The sequence below is a fragment of the Capricornis sumatraensis genome, chromosome 8, assembly GCF_032405125.1.
Source record: "Capricornis sumatraensis isolate serow.1 chromosome 8, serow.2, whole genome shotgun sequence".
NCBI classification, from domain to species: domain Eukaryota; kingdom Metazoa; phylum Chordata; class Mammalia; order Artiodactyla; family Bovidae; genus Capricornis; species Capricornis sumatraensis.
Genome location: NC_091076.1, coordinates 9,268,459 through 9,285,372, shown reverse-complemented (window position 1 = coordinate 9,285,372; position 16,914 = coordinate 9,268,459). Strand labels below are relative to the sequence as shown.

Here is a 16,914-nt window from a genome sequence, read left to right as displayed (position 1 = left end):
TATAGAGATAATAGTGATGGTTGCACAAATTCTGTGATAACTATAACTCAGTGAGATGTACACTTTAAATAGATGATTTAGATGGCATGTAAAAGCTATCTCAATAAAACCGTAAACAGAGAAATTTTAACAGGTGATTTAGTGCTAATCAATAGTGTTATGACATTTTATCCCATATTTTCTCTGCAATTCTTCCCCAGCACATTGTTCATGTGCCATATGAATTTTATGATATCAGAGTATAATTATTTATTTCTCCTTTACTCACCAGACTGTAAGAGCTGTGAAGATGTTGTTTGACATAATGCTGTATTTCTAAAACTAGAACAGAAAAAGATCCTCACAAATGTTATCTGAAATGATCAATAAACCAGTAAAAATAAGCCTCCATATGAGCTGACACAAACTAACCTCTCTGGCCTCCATTACTGCCCACTCTGCCTCGATTTTGAGTAACTTATTTTCAGAGTGGATTTATGGTATGATTTGAACTGAAACAGAATGCCACTTACCAAAATGGGAAGGGTTGCATCATATTTCACTTGTTTAATTTGATAGAGTTTTAATTAACACTTTAATTAAAGTTCAATACTAAACAAGTAATACACTTTCTGTTCTTTTAAAAACAATCTAAAGCATTTCACTCTTGTGTCTCACAAATTACATTTTCTGGGAAGAACTGTAAATCGTTTAGCAGATTTATTACAGTTCTTTTAGCAAAGTCCAAAGCCCAATATTGTAATTCAGAGTCCAACACTGACTTCGTGGTATTGCTCAGTACAAAATTTTCACAAAGTACACTTTTAACAGATTTAACTGTCAACTGCTAAAGTTACCTCAGCAAAATATTTCCCTCCATGAGTTAATGAAACCAGCTACCGTCCTGACCCTCCAACAACTTGGAGAAGCAGCTTCTATGGCCCAGCTTTAGAGGTGAGACAGAGCCAATTGAGGAGAAAGTGTAGTCAGGATAAACACACACTTAGTGTGACATTGCAGCTGGAAATATTTTTCCTTTTGAACTTTTCTGGATAGTCATTTTGCCTCTTCTTAGGGGTCACCTGCTCAGCCTTGATGGCCTTTCAGGACCTCCTGGATCAAGTTGGAGGCCTGGGGAGATTCCAGATCCTTCAGATGGTTTTCCTCTGTATCTCCAGCCTCATAGTCAGCCCTCACATCCTACTGGAGAACTTCACTGCAGCCATCCCCGGTCATCGCTGCTGGGTCCACATCTTGGACAATGACACTGGCTCTGCTAATGACACTGGGACCCTCAGTCAAGATGCCCTCCTGAGAATCTCCATCCCACTGGACTCAAACCTAAGGCCAGAGAAGTGTCGTCGCTTCAGCCACCCCCAGTGGCAGCTCCTCCACCTCAATGGGACCTTCACCAACATGAGTGAGCTGGACACAGAACCCTGTGTGAATGGCTGGGTATATGACCGAAGTACCTTCTCCTCCATCATCGTGACTGAGGTAAAAGTCTTCATTTACCTCCTGTGAGTACATGGTCTGAGTGTTTAGTGGTAACAGAGGAATGAACATGCTTCTATCCTTTAGTCACTAGGTAGGAGTTCGTTCTTTGTTGTTCTGGCAAACATTACTTACGTCTCTATTAAATGATGGATTCAGAAATAGACATGAACCCTGCTTTCACAGTGCTTTTATTCTTAGGAAGATCAGGTTTAAGCAAGTATTACACGATATTTGATAGTGAGTTAGAAACATCTGGAAGTTTAACAAAAATCTCTATACCCAAGACTACCTCAGAACTATCATATAAGAACATCTGTGGCAAAATTCAGGCATCAATAAATTCTTAAAACTCAAATCGCTGTGGCCAACATTTAGAACCAATTAGTATGCAGTGAAACAGGGCATTAATAGAACTTACAGATTGAGAGGAAGCTTCCCCAAAAAATTAATGTTTAAACTGAAGTCTGAATGAGAAGATCAGCTAATGCAGAAAGGGAAGATTAAGAGGAAGGTAGAGGCCTGATATTAAATTTGCAAGTAATATTAAGGTGTTTCCACTGAGGACTTATAAGATGCTATAGAGCTCTCCTCTACTGGTTCTCCTTCTCTTCCAGTGGGACCTGGTTTGTGATTATCAGTCACTGAACTCAGTGGCTAAATTCCTACTCATGGCTGGAATGCTTGTTGGAAGTGTCATATATAACTATTTATCAGACAAGTGAGTATCTCTAGATAATAGCTCTTTTTATTCCTGGGTGTTTTCATCAATTCAAGAATCATTCTTTCATTAATGAATAAATATAGCAAATTTCACCATCCTAGAGCTACCCCGGTCTCCAATCTTTTAGAAACACAAACAGAGAATTAATTAGTGTGATGAATGCTATTTTTTCAACATTAAGTTTTGTACCCTAAACACAATAATGATATTTCCATCAGATCCGGAAGCACAGCAGGACAGGATGTGGAAAGGAGGTTCTGTAACATGCGGTTTAGGAGCATGAGAAAGAGTTATCTATGGAAACAGAGAAGAAGATGCTTCATGGCATGAGGCTCAGCCTGTTTGAAGACACAGATATGGAAAATGACTTTGTTGGGCCTTGGTTAGGGCTGCCACGTTCAGTCCTTCCTGGACTCTATGGGATGAATGACTGTGGCTTCTTAGAAAATAAGTCTTAGAAAATTTAGAATATTAAAATAATAACAAGAATCTTTTCTGACCACAGTATGAAACTAGAAATTAAAAAACAGGAGATCTTTCACATCAGGCTAGCTTAGCCTGCAGTCTTAGAGTCCCTAAATCCACTGTTCTAGACACTAAAAAAACTTCTTGCTATGCTAAATATATCTGTTGGCACAAGAAATATTTATGGTGTGTGAAAATTTCTAATATTGCAGTCTGTCTTATTTGGTTTCAATTGGTGTTGAAGATTCACTGGTAACAGAGTAGAGAAGACACTTTGTTATGCTCAGGTTATGAACAAGAAGGCTGCTTCTGAGATCTGTTGTTGATTCTTTTAGGTTTCAAGTGTGAAGTTTCACTTGTTAAAACATTCCCTAAGTTTCACAATGTGCCCTTTCTTCACGTATGATTATAATATATTGCTATCAGTTCCATATTCTGACCTGTACTTGTTTCTCAGGTTTGGGCGAAAGATGACTCTCGGGTGGTGTTTGCTGACACCTGTGCAGCCATTGCTCCCACCTTCCTCGTTTACTGCTCACTGCGCTTCTTGGCTGGGCTTCCTGTCCCAGCCATAATAGAAAACACTACTATACTTGGCAAGTCAACACTTTGGATATTGTACATTTTGACTTGACTGTGATGGTGACATTCCACCTTGGCTTGAGGTCAAAGTTCTGTTTGTATTTTCTTTCAGTTTTAGAGTGGACAGTGCCCCAATTCCAAACTGTGGGAACGGCACTAGTAATCTGTGCCAGTGGTGCTGCGCAAATGCTGTTAGGAGGTCTGGCTTTTGCCATTCGAGACTGGTGCACCCTTCAACTGGTGTTCTCTATGCCATTATTTGTCAGCTTTCTGTTTTCAAGGTATAAGCTCTCCCTGAGTATTAGAAGGTCCTAGAATGAAAGAAGCATGGGAATTCCCCAGCAGTCTAGTAGTTAAGACCCCCACCTTCCAATGCAGGGAGTGCAGGTTCAATCCCTGGTCAGGGAACTAAGATATCACATGCTGCAGGGTGTGGCCAAACATTAAAATAAATAAATAAAACTTGTGAAAAGTAAAAGAAAGAAAGAAGCATGGAATCAGGACAGTTGAATTCTGTTTGGTCTTTGCTCAACCCTTGAGCATGTACTCTACTAATCTGTACAATTCAATAGGCTAAATAGACAGAGTTGCCAAATAATATTATGGACATTAAATTTGAATTTCAAATAAGCAACAAATATTGTTGTATAATAATATGCCAAATGTTACATGACATATAGTTACAATGAAAAGTATTCATTGTTTGTGTGAAATTTCCATTTATCTGAGAGTTCTGTATTTTTACATGCTAACTGGGTGAAATGTAGGCTATCTCATCAAATTCAAATTTCAGATAAATAACAAATAAAATTCTAGTATAAGTATGTCCAAAATATTTCTTGGAGTTATTCAGTTTGTTTGATTAAAAATTTAACTAAGCACAGTATACTTTTATTTGGTAAAATTGCCACATCTCCTGAATAAGAGGGGAGCCAATAAACCTCCTGTCTGTGTCATCCTTACACTTTCTTTGTTATGGTACAAGAGGAATAATTTTATATTTTCTGGTATAATCTATCAATGATGAGTATTAGATGGAAGGAAAAAGGCATCTACAGGGGAGGAAAAACTTCCTTCTACCTTCTTACATTCTGTGGGTAGCCTTGGACACAAGAGAGATTAACAGGAGAAATGCACACAAATGTATTTAATATTTTTACATGTATAAATGAGTCTTCAGAAGGAAAATTAAAACCCAAAGAAGCCATTAAGCCCTAAAGCTTATATGCCTTTTTACATTAAAAGCAATCAACTGTGAGTATGTGACAAGACAAAGAGGAAAGGGCAGTAATTTATGGAATAGTGACTAGAAAGCTTATGGAAAAACTAAGGAAAAGGAAGAGTGGTTTCAGCAAGTTTGTTTGTACAGGTCTGTTTTGGCATCACTTCCCAGTCTTTGGTGATAAGACTGTTCTTCCCTTCCTGACACAGAAAGGGCATCTTTCTCAGGGGAAAGTTTATGACCTACTTTTAGGTAGAAAGGGGAGGTCAGAGAGTTCTCTTCCTGGATCTTCGACTTCTCAAGTGCAGTGCCTTCAGCTCAAAATTATCAATATACCAAAGCATCATTTTTTTTTTGTATAGCACATTCCAAACCCCTTCATATTTCTGGACAAAAGTTATGAAAAACAGGAAAATGTGAGTTAGTTGTACTCTGCCCTCTTTGATTAGGTGGCTGGCAGAGTCTGCTCGGTGGCTGATTATCACCAACAGACCCGAGGAGGGCTTAAAGGAGCTTAAAAAAGTTGCGCACAGGAATGGAAGGAAGAATGCTGGAGATACCCTAACCATGGAGGTGAGGAGGCTGAGAGGTGGTTATGGAATATAGGGAAGATATAACCTAACATCTATAGGTAGTTAGTATCTATAAGAATGGCAGGTAAGATCACAGGTGTGGTTGTAGGTCTTCTGACCTTATCATCCTGGTTTTCGAAGAGTGTTAACATCATTTGAGCTAAAATTAGAGAAGGATATGCAGTTGCTAAAGGACTGGACACACATCTTAGTCAACGGAAGCAGAAAGCACTGAGCAATAATAATCATGAAGATTGTGTATTGGTCTCACTCTGCATATGAGAAAGTAATTTTTTTTATTTTTTTTTACTTTATTTTACTTTACAATACTGTATTGGTTTTGCCATACATCAACATGAATCTGCCATGGGTGTACACGTGTTCCCAATCCTGAACCCCCCTCCCACCTCCCACCCAACACCATCTCTCTGGGTCATCCCAGTGCACCAGCCCCAAGCACCCCATATCCTGCATCAAACCTAGACTGGTGATTCATTTCTTATATGATATTATACATGTTTCAATGCCATTCTCCCAAATCATCCCACCCTCTCCCTCTCCCACAGAGTCCAAAAGACTGTTCTATACATCTGTGTCTCTTTTGCTGTCTCGCATACAGGGTTATCGTTACCATCTTTCTAAATTCCATATATATGTGTTAGTATACTGTATTGGTGTTTTTCTTTCTGGCTTACTTCACTCTGTATAATAGGCTCCAGTTTCATCCACCTCATTAAAACTGATTCAAATGTATTCTTTTTAATGGCTGAGTAATACTCCATTGTGTATATGTACCACTGCTTTCTTATCCATTCATCTGCTGATGGACATCTAGGTTGCTTCCATGTCCTGGCTATTATAAACAGTGCTGCGATAAACATTGGAGTACATGTGTCTCTTTCAATTCTGGTTTCCTCGGTGTGTATGCCCAGCAGTGGGATTGCTGGGTCATAAGGCAGTTCTATTTCCAGTTTTCTAAGGAATCTCCACACTGTTCTCCATAATGGCTGTACTAGTTTGCATTCCCACCAACAGGGTAAGAGGGTTTCCTTTTCTCCACACCCTCTCCAGCATTTATTGCTTGTAGACTTTTGGATCACAGCCATTCTGACTGGTGTGAAATGGTACTTCATTGTGGTTTTGATTTGCATTTCTCTGATAATGAGTGATGTTGAGCATCTTTTCATGTGTTTGTTAGCCATCTGTATGTCTTCTTTAGAGAAATGTCTGTTTAGTTCTTTGGCCCATTTTTTGATTGGGTCATTTATTTTTCTGGACTTGATCTGCAGGAGTTGCTTGTATATTTTTGAGATTACTTGTTTGTAAGTTGCTTCATTTGCTATTATTTTCTCCCATTCTGAAGGCTGTCTTTTCACCTTGCTTATAGTTTCCTTTGATGTGCAGAAGCTTTTAATTTTAATTAGATCCCATTTGTTTATTATTGCTTTTATTTCCAGTATTCTGGGAGGTGGGTCATAGAAGATCCTGCTGTGATTTATGTCAGAGAGTGTTTTGCCTATTTTCCTCTAGGAGTTTTATAGTTTCTGGTCTTACATTTAGATCTTTAATCCATTTTGAGTTTCCTTTTGTGTATGGTGTTAGAAAGTGTTCTAGTTTCATTCTTTTGCAAGTGGTTGACAAGTTTTCCCAGCACCACTTGTTAAAGAGACTATCTTTAATCCATTGTATATTCTTGCCTTCTTTGTTGAAGATAACGTGTCCATAGGTGTGTAGATTTATCTCTGGACTTTCTATTTTGTTCCATTGATCTATATTTCTGTCTTTGTACCAGTACCATACTGTTTTGATGACTGTGGCTTTGTAGTAGAGCCTGAAGTCAGGCAGGTTGATGCCTCCAGTTCCATTCTTCTTTCTCAAGATTGCTTGGGCTATTTGAGGTTTTTTGTATTTCCATACAAATTGTGAAATTATTTGTTCTAGCTCTGTGAAAAAAATGCTGCTGGTAGCTTGATAGGGATTGCATTGAATCTGTAGATTGCTTTGGGTAGTATACTCATTTTCACTATATTGATTCTTCTGATCCATGAACACGGTATATTTCTCCATCTATTAGTGTCCTCTTTGACTTCTTTCACCAGTGTTTTCTAGTTTTCTATATATAGGTCTTTATTTTCTTTAGGTAGATATATTCCTAAGTATTTTATTCTTTTCATTGCAATGGTGAATGGAATTGTTTCCTTAATTTCTCTTTCTACTTTCTCATTATTAGTGTATAGGGAAGTTTTGGCCACAGCAATCAGAGCAGAAAAAGAAATAAAAGGAATCCAAATTGGAAAAGAAGAAGTAAAACTCTCCCTGTTTGCAGATGACATGATCCTCTACATAGAAAACCCTAAAGACTCCACCAGAATATTCCTAGAGCTAATCAATGAATATAGTAAGGTAGTTCTCTTTTTAATTTTTTATGAACCTCTACACTTTTTTCTGTACTGGCTTCACTAATTTACATTCCCACCAATAGTATTTAAGAGTTCCCTTTTCTCCACATTCTTGCCAATACGTGACATTTCTTATCTTTTAGATGATAGCCATTACAACAGAATATATATCACTGTTATTTTTATTTTCATTTCCCTAATGATTAGGGAGGGGCTTCCCTGGGAGCTCAGCTGGTAGAAAATCTGCCTGCAATGTGGGAGACCTGGGTTCCAACCCTGGGTTGGGAAGATCGCCTGGAGAAGGGAACAGCTACCCACTCCACTATTCTGGCCTGGAGAATTCATGGACTGTATAGAGTCGGACATGACTAACTTTTCACTTTCACTTTCAGTGATTAGGGATGTTGAACACTTTTTCACGAATCTATTAGCCATCTGTATATCTTCCTTGAAAAACAAATGTCTATTCAGACACTCTTCTCATTTTTTAATTGGATTGTTTGGCTTTTTGCTATTGAGTTGAATGAGTCCTTTACATCTTTCAGATTTTAATCCTTTATCAGATACATAATTTGCAAATATTTTTTCACATTGTGTAGGTTGTCACATTTTGGGGGGTTTTCCTGGTGACTCAGTGGTAAAGAATTCACCTGCAATGCAGGAGATGCAGCAGTAGCAGCAGGTTCAGTCCCTGAGTGGAGAAGATCCCCTGGAAAAGGAAATGGCAACCCACTCCAATATTCTTACCTAGGAAATTCTATGGACAGAGGAGCCTGATGGGCTAAGTCCATGGAATTGCAAAGAGTCAGACACAACTCAGCAACTAAGTGCACACATTTTTTTATTCCTAGTCATCTTTTTAATGAGAAATAAATCGAGGCTTAGAGATGTCCTATTACCTTCATTAAAGTGTATATTTAGCATTTAGCAAAGCCATTGCATAATGACAGGTAATAAAGTCTGGGTGTAAATCATACTACTCCAATATTGCCCCTGATTTTTGTCCTCAGATTTAATTCTAGGCATCTCATTCATGGAGGCACAACATGCAAGGGTTTCCCTGAAAGAGGTTGACCCAAGAGCCAAAATTAAGTCTCTCAAGGAAATTATTCTCCTCCTCCCTGGAAAAAAAAATTCTGCCAACAGTCACCTGAGAAGCAAGCTTAGTGCCAGACCTTCATGCCCCTCTGGTACAAGTGAAGCTTTGGGCCTAAATCTAATAACTATTCCTTTAGTCCCTTCCTGACCTAAATCTATAACCTCGACTTCCCTTTTGATGCCCAGCAGGCAATTTGAGTCTCTTATTGAAATTTCCTTGTCACTGCACAATTTCCCTTTACCTCCCTGATTCTCCGTTCACAGCACTTTACATCTTCATTACTCATCATTACATCTTCAGTGGCTATATTTTCTAGTAGAAACAAAGGGGAGTCATCTGTTGGAGGCCTCATACTGCCTACCATTGCATGACAACTGAATAGCTTGTTGCTGTTTCAAAGGTCCTGAGATATGCCATGCAGGAGGAGCTGGAGACAGCACAGACCAAACTTTCTCTGTTTGACTTGTTCCGCACACCCAACCTGCATAAAAGGATCTGTCTCCTGTCCTTTGTGAGGTGGGCTTCACACACTGCGTGAGGGATGTTAAAATAGCGGAGACGTGATTGTATTTGTTATTTCAGCATCTATAACATGCTAGAGAGACAGATTTGAGATAAAGCATGAGGAAGTCAAGAACATGGTTGCTATGTTTGGAGAAAGTAAAAGGGTTTTGAAAAGACAAACACAGAACCAGTTATACAATGAGGAGTTCTATTTATCACATCACCCTAAAGGCTTATCACTAGAGATGTTGCAGAGAATGTCAATCATGGCACAGATCTTGGCTATAAGTTTCTTCACTTGTTTTCATGTTAATTGAAGTAAAAATATAAACAAAAGTAAAGTGCTCAGATGCATGCAGTTCAATGAATAGTTCCATATGTAAATATATAACCATCACCCAGATCAAGGTTTAGAAAAAAAGTTAAAATTCTGGAAGGCCCCATTATGTCTCCTCCATAACAAAACTCCCTGCATTCCCCCCAAAAGTGTAATAAGAATTATGACTTCCATCATCATATAATTATCTTGTGATAATTTCTAAACCGTCACCTCACAAGGAAATGGTTTTTATAAAGTCCTCAAGATTTGTTTTAACAAGATATGTTAACACAGGCAAACTTGGAAATGACCGTCATGAAGGAACTTTTATTCAAAAATCCCTAGAAAGAGGAAGTATGTGACAAGCCAGATGGGGCCATGCAGGGAAGCACCTGGCTGGGTCAATCAGAAGATGGCCCCAAACCTTTATTGGGGTTTTGTGGGAGGGAATGAGAGGAGATTATATGCTGAGGGTTGGACTGTTTGAATAATTTCAGCGGAATCTGTGATATAGAGATGGCTCTGAGTTGTTCAATGCCTGACCCTGGAGTTATTTAGGACAATGAGAATATTGGCTTGGTGTGAGAGTTTGATAAAGGGGATGCTAGGGGGTATGGGCCCTGGATTGGTGGTTTGTATATCAAAGGTGCACTCACAGGGGAGCAGTTTGCCAACTTATCAGTGAGCCCTGGAAGAGGCAGACTCTCCACGATCAAGGCCCCATCTGCCAGAGAATCAAAAATACAGAAAATTTTACAGAATAATCAAAATTGAAATATTCTACAAATGAGACCATGTCTGAATACTCTAAAACCAAGCCTTAGCTTCCTGGCAAAATATCACTATTTGTATGATTGGAGAATCTAAACTCATGACATCTGTCTTTCCTTTTTGTCCACCCGCAGACTTCTAACCACCACAACAGTTTTTGGCCTGTCCCTCCACCTCAAGTTTGTGGGGGAAAACATTTTCCTACTCCAAATTCTCTTTGGCGTAGTCCAACTTCCAGGCAATTATGCTGCAGTTTTAGCACTGAATCACCTGGGTCGCAGAGTAAGCCAGATGGTCTTCATATTTCTGCTGGCTGCTTCCATTCTCTTCCTGATCTTCATACCCCAAGGTGAGAAAATAACTCAGCATGAAAAATAGGTTTCTCAGCATCCTCCCCTCAGGGACTATATGGATCACACCTAACTAAAGCCGGAAGGAAAGGCAGCATTGTGTTCTAAGGATTCCCTGAAACCAATCTAGGGGGTTAGTAAAGCTTCTGCACTTATGTTGCTGGGAAAAGAAGTATCAGAAGGAAGTAATTTTCCTCTGCCCTTTTAAGTTCTTCTGTCTGGACTAAGAATTAAATTGACATGAGACGAACTAACAGGAGAAAATCAAAAGTTTAATAATGTGTATAAACATGGGAAAATGAAAGTGTTAATCACGCGGGAAGATCTGCGACCCCACGGACTGAAGCCTCTGTCCCTGGAATTCTCCGGGCAAGAATACTGGAGTGAGTAGCCATTCCCTTCTCCAGGGGATCTTCCCGACCTAGGGATCGAACCCAGGTCTCCCATATTGGTGGCAGATTCTTTACTGACTGAGTCACGAGGGAAGCATAGACCCAGGCAAAACTGAGTAACCTATGAAAATAGCCAAAGCCCCACCTTCAATACCATCTTCAGCTAAAAGCAAAAGAGAAAAATAGCATATTGAAGGGTAGTGGTTTGGGACTTCAAAGGGGAGGAAGGCAATTCGCCTGGAGATGGAAAAGATGTCTGGTAAATAAATGTTCGTTTGGCCGTGTAGAAACAGTGGGACATAGAGTGGATGCTGGTCTCTAGGCCCCACCGAGTTTCCCCCACCATACCTAGCCCATGTTGTCTGCAGACATTTCTAGTGTTAGGTCTTTTCCAAGACTAAGCCCTTTGCCTAAATTCTTTCATCAGCTAAGGAGGAGGTAAAAAAAAAAGACTTCCTGAGTCTTCTATTTCTCAAAACTAACCAACCTAAATTAACCTTCAGGCCAAAGAGATGCGTTTTGGGGTGGTGAGTTTTGCTCCCTTACAGAATCAAACATAATTAAAGTCAGCACAGACATGTGATTGTATTCATAACATCTGAGAAATATCTGGAAACTGGTGCCATCTGTGACTGGCAGTTTCTCTAGGACAGCAATTAATCACTTAGTGGTGGTGGTTTACTGACTAAGTTGTGTCCAACTGTTTACGACTTCATGGACTGTAGCCCCATAGACTGCAGCCCACCAGGTTCCTCTGTCCATGGGATATCCCAGGCAAGAATACTGGAGTAGGTTGCCATTTCCTTCTCCACGGAATCTTCCCATCCCAGGGATTGAACCTGTGTCTTCTGCATTGCAGGCAAATCCTTTACCGCTGAGCCACCTTTGGCCAATCATACTTTACACAGTAAGCAAGGAGGGTCTAGACCTTGTAATAGTCTCTCATGTGAAGACAGTACTGTCACTTCCTCTGGCTGGGCTCTTTCTTGGTTCTATCACTTCACTGAATAGAGATCAGTATCCTCTGATCTCTATGTAACTACTTATATGTCTCATGTCTGGTCACCATTAGGGCAACTCTAGTTTAGGGGTGTCATCTTAACGTCAAGAAAATAAAATTCCCTGTCTTCAAGCAGTGAAGAGAACAGTAGGAACAAGGCAGAAAGCACTCAAGAGCCTATCTTATGATCTATTTTACTAAACTGAACGATCACATGTAATGAAGAGGGAAACCCAGGTGTTCACATGCTTCACCTGACTCCCAGTGCAGGGATGCACTTTATGGGATCCCAGATTGTTGGGGTTCCACTGCTCACCTTGAATATTAGCAGTGATGCAAGTTTGCTACCTAATGACAGAGCCCACTCCCAGTATTGTAGCACTCATAATGGAGCGCTACTCATAATGGAGGACATGTAGGCATAGAAAACAGACTCTCTGAAATTTCCCTTCTGTTGTTTCCAAAATCAGGCTATTTTTCCCAATAGAGATTCTTATATTTGATTAGTGAAACATTCCTAGATAAAGACACTCTCCAGATTATCCATTAATACAGGAATCCTGTCCTTGTATTGAAGGACCTAAGCTACTCCATTTTGTTAACAGAAAAACTCCATTTTGTAAGGTTCCAGGAAAAGAGCCTTTGAAAATCCAAGAGCCTTTGGAAATCCCCTGACCTCTCCCCACCACCCTCAAGCCAATCAGACCCCAGACCAAAATCTCCTGACCTAATGTAGTCTACCTAGGTAATGGGAACCAATCAGAACCCGTGGCCAGCCCGGGAAAATAAGAACCAATCAGAAACCAACACCTAACCCTTCCACAGAAGGTAACCAATTAGATGTCTCCGAACCCGGAAACTCCCGTTTTTCAAATTTCTCGTGCGAGAATACCCTATATAAGCAATGTAACCCAGAACGCATCGGGTGGGAGCCCCAGCTCGAGCTTGGTAATAAAAACTCTCTTGCTTTTGCATCGGATATCAGCTTCCTGGTGGTCACTGGGAGATTTCGCGACTTGGGCACAACAGTATTCATCTCTTTTGCCAATACTAGTCCGTGTCAATATTGTGAAAGCTCCTAGGTTTTAATCTGTTGAGAGATGGATGAATCCTACACCCCTCAGTTATTGCTCACATGACCATCCTGAAAGGTTGTTGTTGAATTACGACGCCGGGATTCTTGGCCTCTGGAGAAGAATTCAATCTGGGGCCAGAGATGAGGCTTGATTGCTCAGAGCTTTTGTGTAACAAAGTTTTATTAAAGTATAAAGGAGATAGAGAAAGCTTCTGACATAGGCATCAGAAGGGGGCAGAAAGAGTACCCCCCTGCTAGTCTTCAGCTGGATGTTATATAGTCACCAGCAGCCTGTTAATGAAAGAAAGGAATGTCTCAAAACTTAGAATGGCACCAGACCCCTCACCCATAGGATGTATTTTGGGATAATCTTGGCTCCAAATGGTTCATCTTGGGCCAGAAAAGGGTTAACTTGCATCTTGAAGAAGGGCAGAGCACCATGCAAATAGTGTCGTTTACATAGATGAGAGGAACAGTATCTGCGTATAACATACGGGTTTATCAAGGAGGTTCTGAGCCCAAAAGGGAACCGACTTGAAGACAGAGTTTGTGGTAAATGCATAGTACATTAGCATAGCTTAAGATAAACATTTCCATAAGAAAAAGGCAATGGTTAACTTCAAGTGAAACCAGGTGTCATTATGGCAACATAGAATTTTAAGAGAAACCTCCTTTTAAATTTGTATAGAAAAGGAAAAATTATCGCGAGTTTGTTTCCTCCTGCCTCTTACGAGAGATAAAATGTCTGACACTTGCAGGCTATTTCCTCCGTTTGGAGACCCCTGGCCTTCCTGCCTGTTACCCTCTCAATCCTACATTCTGCCTGAAGGGCAGAGGAGACACTGGAGAAAATAAATGAAATCAAGTTCTGCTGGTCTCACCTTCCCTCTCCTTTTCTGGCAAATCTCAGAGAGGCAGGGACAGTTGATAAAATAATTCAGAGCCTTTTATTGACCAGAAGCCATACATTTCTCAGCCTATTAGACATCGCACATTTTCAGCCTCTGTGTAGTTTCTCTTCTATGTATTTTACACTTGAGAACAGCTCCAATAGGGTTCCCTGGTGGCTCAGAGGTTAAAGCATCTGCTTGGAATGAGGGAGACCCGGGTTCAGTCCCCCGGGTCGGGAAGATCCCTTGGAGAAAGAAATGGCAACCCACTCCAGTACTCTTGCCTGGAGAATCCCATGGAGGGAGGAGCCTGGTAGGCTACAGTCCATGGGTTCGCAAAGAGTCAGACACCACTGAGCGACTTCACTCTCACTTTCACTTTCATTTGATCGGGCTTCCCAGTTGTGCAGTGGTAAAGTCTCTGCCCGCCAAGGCAGGAGACCCAGTTTCCATCCCTGGGCTGGGAAGATCCCATAGAGTAGGAAACATCAACCCACTCCAATGTTCTTTGTCTGGAAAATTCCACGGATAGAGGAGCCTGACAGGCTACAGCCCATGGGGTTGCAAAGAGTCAGACATGATTGATCACAGATGAACAGTGTGTTACAGGCTCTATCTCTATCTCATTTGTAATTATGGGGATGCTGATTCCTTCAGCTCAGATTGCCTGAGCCTCACTGGTTTTCTTCTCTCCAGAAATGCAGACCCTGCGTGTGGTCACAGCAACTTTGGCAGTAGGAATTTCTTGTGCCGCATTGTCCAGTTGTCTTTCTCATGCATTTGAACTGACTCCTACTGTACTCAGGTATGAAAATTCATAGACACCCTTTCAAAAACAGACCTCTGCCAGCTAACTGACACTTATGGAGGAGGAAAACTAAGATTGGTTAGTCATGAGAAGTAACCAAGTGTAATAACAAAAACCTAACAATTTTTACCCAAAGTTTATTTAAAGTTTTTGCCAGACACTGGGTGAAGTCCTTATGTGTGAAATCTCATGTGATCTTCTGAACTACAGGAAGGGAAGATGTCATGAGTAACGGTAATTCTTAATAATCAAACTGGGTCATAATGCACTTAATTGCACTTGAATTTGAAAAAAAAATTGCTAGCAAAGTAGAGAAAATTTCAAAAGGAAGCATATGTGGTCAACCTTCTGCACTGCTATGCTGTCTCCCATAATCAGAGTAAAGTAATACATCACAAAATTACATGTGTAGGTTTTTACCTGACTTTCTTGAATTATTGTTTACACCCCAAGGGTAACAGCTCTGGGAATCATAGGATTTGCTTCTGCTACCGGGACGGCCCTGGCTCCCCTCTTGAAGATCCTAAGTATGTATTCCCCACACCTGCCCTGGATCATCTACGGAGTCTGCTCCATCCTTGGTGGCTTTGTTGTCCGACTCCTTCCTGAAACCAGGAATAAGCCTCTGCCCGACTCCATCCAGGATGTGGAAAATGAGTGAGTAAACCCTCAGGGTCTGTGACGAGGAGGGCAAAACATGAGTTGAGACACTGTCCCCCAAACAAGCTAAGATCTAAGCTATTTCCAGGTGATCTGCGCCTTTGGTTTAGCTACAGTCTCATCCCTCCCCACGGTGACCTCAGACTCCCCCAGGCTTCCCTGGATCACCCAGACCAACATCAGTATGCACCAGTAGGTTTAGTGGTGAAGAAGCCAAAATCAGGTGCTCTGGTGTGACATACACACCCCTGAAGGTGTTTCACAAACATGCACTGATCCAAACACCAGATTCTCATCCCTCAGACCCTGGCAGACCTCAGCCCAGTGAGGGCAGTAAGCTCTCTGAGACTGTTGGTGTCTGTAGGTCTGTGACCTGCCCAGGTCACTGAAGACCTGAGGGAGACCAAGGAGAAGAAAAGAGCCTCCCCTCCCCCCTCGACCCCCCCCACCCTCCCCCCACACACAGTATATCTCGGGGAAAGAGTCTTATTGTGCTGCCTATGAGATTTGGACCATCTGACTTTCCCTGGAAATGAAATGTTACAAAAAGAGAGAAGAGTAGTAAATATTGGAATTTTAAGTGATGAAGATTGGGAAATGATTGTATGACTTTGTGTGTGCCATTTGCCTTTACCAAAAACTCCTTTGACCAATGCAAAGATGTCCAAACTCCAACACTTGGGGCAGGGCTCATGGTTTATAACCAAAACTGTATGTCAAAGGATAAGCTTGCTCTAAAGAATACAAGACATATATGTTTATTTGATATTTTCCCGTTGTTGGTTTCATTGTACTTTTTCCAGGGGAAAATGTTCAAGGAAAGCAAAGCAGGAAGAAACCTTCATCCAAGTGACACAGTTTTAAGGAATTCCATTAACTAACTGCTGATTCTAGAGCATAATAAAAGGGGAAAATGAGGTAATGTTTACATGCTGGAAATTTTTGTAAAATAAATACATTTATAATAGAAAAAATTGATTTTTACAATTATGGAATTAAACTATGAAATATAAAATACCTCTGATTAACCACAATAAGAAATGTGGAGAAAACCATAATATTTTTAAAAGATTTTGAATATTTGTATGATTGTAGATAATTAGCATGTCTCTGAATAAGAAGGTACAATGGAACTGAAAATAACTTAGTCTTCCCCTAATTAATCAGTAGAATAATTGATGTAGTAATTACAATGATGAAAGTGAAAGAGGAGAGTGAAAAAGTTGGCTTAAAGCTCAACATTCAGAAAACGAAGATCATGGCATCTGGTCCCATCACTCACATGGGAAATAGATGGGGAAACAGTGGAAACAGTGTCAGACTTTATTTTGGGGGGCTTCAAAATCACTGCAGATGGTGATTGCAGCCATGAAATTAAAAGACTCTTACTCTTTGGAAGGAAAGTTATGACCAACCTAGATAGCATATTCAAAAGCAGAGACATTACTTTGCCAACAGAAGTCCATCTAGTCAAGACTATGGTTTTTCCAATGGTCATGTATGGATGTGAGAGTTGGACTGTGAAGAAAGCTTGCACCAAAGAACTGATGCTTTTGAACTGTGGTGTTAGAGAAGACTCTTGAGAGTCCCTTGGACAGCAAGGAGATCC

General features: G+C 40.5%; 1 protein-coding gene across 1 annotated transcript; it reads left to right on the top strand.

Moving 5' to 3' along the window:
* Positions 1 to 1,074: 1,074 nt before the first annotated feature.
* LOC138083150 (organic anion transporter 7-like) lies at positions 1,075 to 16,169 on the top strand. Its single transcript, XM_068976828.1, is given in 11 exon segments — positions 1,075 to 1,476; positions 2,091 to 2,194; positions 3,120 to 3,151; positions 3,154 to 3,258; positions 3,357 to 3,525; positions 4,916 to 5,039; positions 8,937 to 9,052; positions 10,265 to 10,479; positions 14,534 to 14,642; positions 15,099 to 15,302; positions 16,109 to 16,169. Coding segments are annotated over 11 exon segments (1,641 nt in total).
* The last annotated feature ends 745 nt before the right edge of the window (positions 16,170 to 16,914 follow it).